Source organism: Rhinopithecus bieti, unplaced genomic scaffold (genome assembly GCF_001698545.2).
Source record: "Rhinopithecus bieti isolate Rb0 unplaced genomic scaffold, ASM169854v2 scaffold_48884, whole genome shotgun sequence".
NCBI classification, from domain to species: domain Eukaryota; kingdom Metazoa; phylum Chordata; class Mammalia; order Primates; family Cercopithecidae; genus Rhinopithecus; species Rhinopithecus bieti.
The window spans coordinates 155,942-164,411 of NW_016819304.1; the positions used below are offsets into that span (position 1 = coordinate 155,942).

Sequence of the window (8,470 nt, forward strand, 5' to 3'; positions counted from 1 at the left end):
AAAAAAAAAAAAAAAAAGACTGCAACTTGCTCCCAGGGACTGGAGAAAATTTAAAAAAAGGAAGGTTGGAATCCATCAGTGTTCTATTAGTCATCTTCTCCTTCATCCTCCTCTCCTTCCTCCCCTTCATCATCATCTTCATCTTCTTCACCTTCATCCTCATCCCCTTCTTCATCAATATCTTCTAATCCTTCCTCCTCTTCATCATCATCATCATCATCTTCTTCTCCTTCTCCTTCTTCATCATCCATATCAGGAACCAAGTAGTACTGTAATGGGTTTGGCCAAATATCATCTTTGATGACCTCTCCTAACTCATCAGCACCTGCATCAGAATGGTCAGTAAACCAGGTAAAGAAGCTCTCTGGTTCCTCATGCTGCCTCTTCCTGCTGGCTTTATTCTGCGTTTGACTTGAACGTTTCGTCAAATCCTTTCCAGATTTCCATTTGATTTCGGTGGACTTTGAAGATGGATCACCACTCTCATTCAGATGAAATTCTTTGGAGAGAACTTTATTTTCAAAGTAAGGATTTTCATCAAAATAAAAATCTATTCTGTAACCTGATTTAATATCTTCAAATTCTGTCACTTCAACTCTGGTCAAATAATGCAGTGCCTCTTCGTCTTCCTCCCCAAGCAGTGCAGACACTTGTGGATGGTTGACAAATGTTGTTACCCAAAAATTTGGGATTTTGGCGATCAATTCTGACCTCTTCTGAAAAAAATGGTTGGCGGAGTTTGTTATATTTCTGTTCTACTTTCAAAATCTCCTCACTGGCTTGTTCATTAAGTCTGTCTATTTCATTTTGTACTTCATCAATGTGTTCAATTGCTTCTTGCTGTTCTTTTTCTCCCTTCTTCGGCAAGCCTGCAGAGGCCGATGTCTCCTCCAGTCCCAGAGCAGGCGGTGGTCTTGGTTTCTTCTTTTGAGGCAGGAGTGGAGACTGGCGTTTAGGGGCCATGCTGTTAGGGAAGTCCTAGAACCAGACCACGAGTCTCCTCACCCGTCCGGAAGCAGGCTGAACACTGAACACCTAAATTCTTAAGATAGCCCCAGTGCTTTGCTTTGTTTATGCACAGGTCTGGACTCCACTCAGTACATGGCAGGCTGCTCAGTAAGTGTCTAAATGAATGACATCTATATAGTAGTACTCTACCTTTAACTAAACACGTTGGTAAAACTTCTCATTTGACCCTCCAAACAATCCAAAGAGCTGCTGCTCTAGTTTAAAAAACAACTGTAAAGATCACAGAAGTTAAGTGATTTTCCATAATCACACAGCTATGAAGCAGCACCGCCAGGACCCAAATCTGGGTATTGAGACATCTCTTTGAAATTTTGTATACAACATATTTATGTTCTGAATCCTTTGTGACAAATAGCAAATACCAGATAAACATGATTTGAACTAACCTGTCTGGGAATTATTGAAGTTAATACAAATTTTCCTTCCCAGTTCAATTTCTCCTGGTCCTTCAGAGCAATTGTACTGTGGAACGAGACTTGCAAACTGGCTTAAGTACAATATTAGAAAGTGTGTGTGTGTGTGTGTGTGTGTGTGTGTGTGTGTTTTAGGATATACAGGAAGAACAAAACTGCTATCAAAAGCAAACATAAGACGGATAGTATTCATAAGCCAGAGAGGGAACATACATACGTTTTCTTCTGATGAAAATAAATGAAGCCAATTAATCACATGTGAGTTTCTACAAGTGAATATATTTATGGTAAGCTGACCATCTATCTTCAAACACACAGGCAGCCAGGATGAAGAAAAAAAGCCCAGTTTTGGCAGAGTACTATAGGAAAGGGAAAAAGAAAAATGAATTTACTGCTATCTATTGGGTTTGCTTTTGGACTATTCAAGATAGTAGCTTTTATTAGCATTACATTTTTCAGCCAACAAGGAACAAACAATAAAATATTACCCCCAAAATAAAAGAGACAAATGTCTTTCATAACTATATGAAGAAAAGTACTCCCGCTATCTTTAAAAACACTCATATTTCACTGAAGCAAGTCCTGGAGGTGGTAGTAAACACCCCTAAATGTGAAATCCATGCCATGTTCAAGTTTGACTGGGAAGTCAAACAGCCACAATTTGCTTCTAAATTTGGAATCTGCCAGTAAACATTTGTGATCACAACCTCTGGCCTCTCTTCTTCCATATGAATCATAGAATTTTTAAAAGAAATTGTAAGGCTAGTCCAAAACTTCTCGTGTTGTAGATGAGGAATGGAGGACCAGAGACTAAAACGTAAAACAAAAAATAAATTACATTCACAGAAAACTTCCTCAGCAGAACATGACAGGTTCTGAATGGAAGGATTTTGTTTTTACTGTGGTTTCCTGAGACTGAGATTGGGGATAGAGAAGGAAAAATAGCCTCCATCTTTCACCTAATAATTTTCATAGGTATGAGGAATCTGTCATGAACATTCATTCAACCAAACTATCTCAAAGCCACATGCTACTAATCCAACTTCGACTGTAGTCACCACCGAAACAACAAAAAAACTGCCTAGAACTGACTGAAATTGATCAGCTTGTTCTTCAAGCCCCATTAATCCTCAAATCCACCTGCATACAAATCACTGAGACCACATAGTGGGAAGAACAAGTTTTCACCAAGTTTCTAAAAACAGAAGTAAAAGATGCAATAAAAACACTGATTACAAAAGGAGAGAAGGAACTGAAACTTGTAGAAATTTACAAATGCAGTATCTAGTTCATAATATTATCAGACTCATTGCCACAGTTTTGTTTTTTCTAGAAAGCTGTTATTTTTAATTACATGTCAAATGTGATGGGTTTGTCTGCCTTAATGTTAGCCCCTAATTACATAAAACATCTGAGCCTCATTTCTGCAGCCTCAAAACAGTTCACTTTCTGTTTAAAAAAAAAAAAAAAAATGGAGGGGTAGGATTAGGTAGGAAGGAGGGAGAAAAACAAACATTACTCCCCCATTCTGACCACTATAACTTGGTGCTAAGCACTGCCCAGCATGTGATGGTCACACAAGGGTAACAGGCCAACTGGGACAAAGTTGGGGAGCGCAGACTCTGCAGTCACCCACTGAGAACCCAATGCCTGTTGACAAGAGTTGATTGGAAACTGGCAGAGTGCTGAAGAAACTGTTAATAGTACCTGTGACCCTGACATGAAAGATCTGATCAAAACAGCAGGATAGAAAGCCTATTATTGTTGCTAATATCACAAAAAGAAAATAGTCATTAGAAATTGAACAGAACATAAGCCTTCTTCCAATTATTTCCACAAGCAGACATGAGACTCAGATTTCTAATTAAAAATCACTGTGCACAGAGCCAAATATTTGAGTCAGCAGAGAACTTACCTAATTGTTAACACTGCATTCCCTTGGAGCCATCTGTCATACCTGGCTAGCTTTCTACTTTCATCCCAACCAAACTTCAGATGAAGACTAACCTTTCCCCAGATAAATTACATTTCATCAAATCTGCTGATACTTCTTACTGAAATATCCAATGCACAAGTGATTTTAACATCCCTCTAGGGGCTAAAGGTCTAACTATACATTGTATGAGAGAGGGCTCTTCGTGAGGGTTTTGCTCACTCTGCTCAACCAGGACCAAGAAGGAGACCCTACAGAGTTCCTACTCCTTGATCCAAAACTGAATGGAAGAAACAGAACTCAAGAGAATATTAAATAAGCTAGACAGCTGGGGGTGCTAGGGAAGGTAGTATGAAGAGAGGCCAAGTATTGGAATAAATGAGGCAGTTAGGAAGTTCCGGGGCATTAAAGGACTGATCTTCAGACTTCCGGGTGTTACAAAGGTCTGGTGATCCACAACAACAGGCCGAGGGCTTCAGAGGCAGCTCCCTGAAGCCTCTGACAGGCACACTCAGTCCTGTGAGCTTGGACTCAACCCTGCCAGCGCCAGCAAACAAACACACGCATTCTTCCCAGAGCTGACACCCCATACAACACGGCCTCTCTACAGGGCCTGTTTATTTAAGAAACCAGATGCTTTGATGTTGGAGTAGAAGTTGGGAAGTTATGTTTAAAGAAGTAGTTAGTGACAGGAGCAGAGGGAGGACAGAAAATAAGCAACAGTTCCTGGCTTTATTCATCATAAGTTTTAAAAGTTTTAAGGAAATTGTCAAATGGTCTGTACACAGGAATTAGAAGGAATGAGAAGTAAGGAAATTACATCAGCCACCACCACAACTCGGGCCAAGGCATTTCGTCTGTTCCTTTAAGACAGTTTCATGCCTACCCTCAAAGGGGTGCTTACAGCAGAAATGTTTTGAAGCAATCCAACTTAGCAACCAACATTAATAAAGTCTTCTAGGCCTGCTCAATTTCACGCATGTACAAAGGTTATACATGTCATGGATACTCCAAGCAGTTGAAGGGTACAATCAGTTAAAAATGCGGCATGAAAACAGTTTTGAGTTCCAGGCAAAAGGAAGATTATTGAGACTAAGAAAAGAGCATTTATAAATGATAGCTAATTGCTGAGTGCTAATTATGTGTCAGACATTGTTCTAATGAGTTATTACATATGTATAGATTATACAACACAATGTGATATGTTGTAATACATACTATAACTCATTACAACATAATACAATATTACATATATATTATGTAATACAAATATATATTATACAATATAATAATATACATATACGTATATGTTTATATAATTTAACACATACTCATTTAATTCTCACAACCACCCTACAAATTAAGTGCTCTTATCTTCACTTTACAGATTAGGAACTGAGATACAGAAAACTTAAGTAACTTATCCAAGATCAGACAGTGACATGGCCAGGGTTCAAATGCAGACAGTCCAGACAAGGCAGTGCTGTATTGCCTTACCATGGTATGTCAAACCCTTAGAACAAAATTAGGGAGCATAATTTTTGGAATGGTATAACTATTTATCTTTCTCCTTTGTTTTCTTGTCATCCCTTTTGTTTGTTTTTTTAGTAACAGCCAATATTTTTTATTCCACTTTCCCATGAGTCTATCATAACTAACTTGTATTATTATAACTAGAAAGGAAAATGTTTTCTCCTGCCTCAACTCCTAAAATAGAGCACTTAATCATTAGAACTTCTATGTGAAAAAATATATACTGTGTGTAATAAACCCAATACACTTTAAATATATTTTAAATTAATAGACTGAAATGATATGAGAAAAAAATCTTAGAGAGAAAAAGGGAGGCTTGGGCAAAGAGAAAAACCTGTTGGATTTCATGTACAAAGAAGCCCGAGTGGTCATCAGGACACCGGTCTCCTAAAAACGTCATGTAAACGCACTATCATGCTTTAGCTTTACCGTGCTTTCTTGAGAAGACAGGTTAAATGCTAATATATTCTCACAAGCCACAGAAACAGGTCTAGTAGTTTGCTATAACCTTCTGAGGCTTTTCATTCTCCAGTCTGAATGATCTTTTCTCTGTATCTTGGCACCCCCAGCACCTAGCACAGATCTAGGCATTTGGAGGGCATTCACATACACTGATGATATGAATTACTGTGGCTTCAAACGAAACAGGACCAAGTTAAAAGAAATAAGAGAACCATGAACTTTTGCTTTTTCTTGGGACTCAAGTCCTGTCATATTATGTAGGAAAAATGATTCTACATGTACTTTCCTTCCCTAGTTGTACAAAGTATACAACATCTCTGATAAAAAGTTGTTCTGTCATGCTGATGCTTTTATTTCACCCTGTTTTATAAAGGGTCCAAAAATGCTAGATCTCTTCAATACAGTTCAGGATTTTTTATGACTTCTAAAACTAAACAAATAAATAGAAGAACAGGCTACTACGTAATAATTCTTGGTTAAGGAAGTGCTACTTAACCATTTTAAGGTAAAGGATATTAAACAAAGGCTCCACTTTTTTTTTTTTTAACCAGATACAAAAAGGATGAGATCTCTGAAGAAGAGACCACGGATGATTAACAAATGCAAAACTTTTTTTGTTTGTTTGTTTGAGACAGAGTCTCACTCTGTCACCCAGGCTGGAGTGCAATGGTGCGATCTCGGCTCACTGCAACCTCTGCCTCCCGGGTTCAAGTGATCCTCACGCCTCAGCCTCCAGAGTAGCTGGAATTACAGGCGCATGCCACTGCGTCTGGCTAACTTTTGTATTTTTAGTAGAGACAGGGTTTCACCATGCTGGCCAGGCTAGTCTTGAACTCCTTACCTCAAGTGATCCACCTGCCTTGGCCTCCCACAATGATGGGATTACAGGTGTGAGCCACCATGCCCAGCCAAAACAGCTATTTTAAATAAGGTCACTGAAAAAAAGACTAGGAGAGAAAAACTAAAATAAATAAATAAATAAATTATTGCCAACAGCCAAATGAAAGAAATAGAAGGAAATTTTTTTTTTTTTTGAGACAGAGTCTCGCTCTGTTGCCCAGGCTGGAGTGCAGTGGTGTGATCTTGGCTCACTGAAAGCTCTGCCTCCTGGGTTCACGCCATTCTCCTGCCTCAGCCTCCCGAGTAGCAGGGACTGCAGGCGCCCGCCACCACACCCGTCTAATTTTTTGTATTTTTAGTAGAGACGGGGTTTCACCGTGTTAGCCAGTACGATCTCAATCTCCTGACCTCGTGATCGGCCCACCTCAGCCTCCCAAAGTGCTGGGATTACAGGCGTGAGCCACCGCGCCCAGCTAAAAGGAAATTTCTTTACATATGGACTTCAAAGAATGAGTGGTTTTAGGTCTACTCTTCTATAGATTTGACCTTAGAACCCCTGAGCCAGTTTTCTCAACCTCTTGCTTTGGAATCAATAGATTACAAATGACATATCAATTCAAACTAACCAGTAAGACTCTGACCCAAGGAATAAATCCAGGCAGGGCATAGTGGCTCACGCCTCTAATCCCAGCACTGTGGCAGGCTAAGGTGGGTGGAGCACTTGAGCCCAGGAGTTCAAGACCAGCCTGGGGAACATGGCAAAGCCCTGTTTCAAAAAAAAAAAAAAAAAATAGGGAAAAAAAAGAAAAGAACAATTAGCTGGGTGCATGCACCTATAGTCCCGACTACATGGGAGGCCGAGGTGAGAGGATCACTTGAGCCCAAGAGGTCAGGGCTGCAGTGGGCTGTGATCACACCACTGCATTCCAGCCTGGGCAACAGAGTGAGACCCTACCTCAAAAAAAAAAATTAAAAAAAAAGGAATTATACAAAAATTAGCTAGGCACAGGGGTGCACACCTGTAGTCCCAGCTACTCAGGAGGCTGAGGTAAGACCCTGTCTCCAAAAAAAAAGAAAAGAAAAAAGGAGTAAATCTAAATCCAGGAGCAGCAGCACACCTAAAAGTTAGGTCAACCAGCGAGAGAAGAATTTGAAATATGGAGTAAGAATGCTGTGTCCAGCTAGTGGTCCAGTATAAATTAAGTATCACTGCTGTAAAGACTTTCTCAATCCCCCACTGTGAGAAGGAAGTCTATTTGATTTTTTTTTTTCTCATCAAGTAGGAAGACTTTCTAGAACTCATTCTACCCAACCTGTCCCACCCTCCAGCACTAGCTTGGCTACCTTTACACAGCTGCTGCTCGGGCTGCGCAAAGCACAGTTATTCTTGAATACTTGTGTCTTGTGTCCCCAGATCAGAGAATTCTATCACAGGTGACAAGTAGGTCCAGATAACTGGGCAGTCCAAAGGGAGACTGAGGCTTGGCTGACGCTGAAATACGGTTACGAAAGGACAAGGGCGGGCACAGAACCTTGGCCATCCATCCCTGCCCCCAAGTGCAATTCATTTTCTTTGAAAGAGGAAAACAGGCAAGGGAGAAAATATATAGAATTGAAAATACACTATGCAAATGTGGCTAGCAAGGATTAAATTGTTAATTTTAGAGAAACAGGAGAAAGATGCCCAAGTTGTGCTGAAGCAAGAAACCAGGACTTTCTTAATAATTGGTTTTGTCAGTCCTTTAATGTGCGAAGGTTGAGCTGCTTGTCCCCACGGACAGAAATCCCATAATTCTGAAAGTCTTTTGACCAAGAGCTGGCTCAAAGCAGAATGTGTGCAATGCGTTTCTTAACTATTGGAAATCTTGTCAACGCGGGATATAGACATGCTAGTCAGTTCCACACCATGACAGGTCAAATCTGAAGCAGTCAGAAAGATCACATAAATACTGCCATCTCATTTCCAATCTAGTCCCCTTAACTATTAAAACACGGTTACCAGACCGCTGCTTCGGGCCTCCTAAACTCCCGCCTCTCCCACCCGGAAAGTACTGACCCACGGAGGACACACCTTTGCTTCTGCGCAGCCCAACTTCTGCAAGCGCACAAGAGTTAATTACTCCTTCACCTTCCTGGGGTCTAACAGCGTTACTGGGTCCTGATTATTTATACAGACGAAAAACGACGTTCAAGAGATTTTGACAACTTTAAAAAAAAAAAAAAGAATGCGGTGGAAGTCTAAGATGCCTCCCCTGTGACG

The 8,470-nt window shown here is 40.3% G+C and overlaps 1 protein-coding gene across 1 annotated transcript; it reads right to left on the bottom strand.

Annotated features, from left to right (window-relative positions):
- Positions 1–6: 6 nt before the first annotated feature.
- On the bottom strand, positions 7–1,023 carry LOC108519635 (protein SET-like). The gene is given in 2 exon segments (XM_017858773.1): positions 7–725; positions 727–1,023. Coding segments are annotated over 2 exon segments (876 nt in total). The 5' UTR covers positions 964–1,023; the 3' UTR covers positions 7–86.
- Between the last annotated feature and the right edge of the window lie 7,447 nt (positions 1,024–8,470).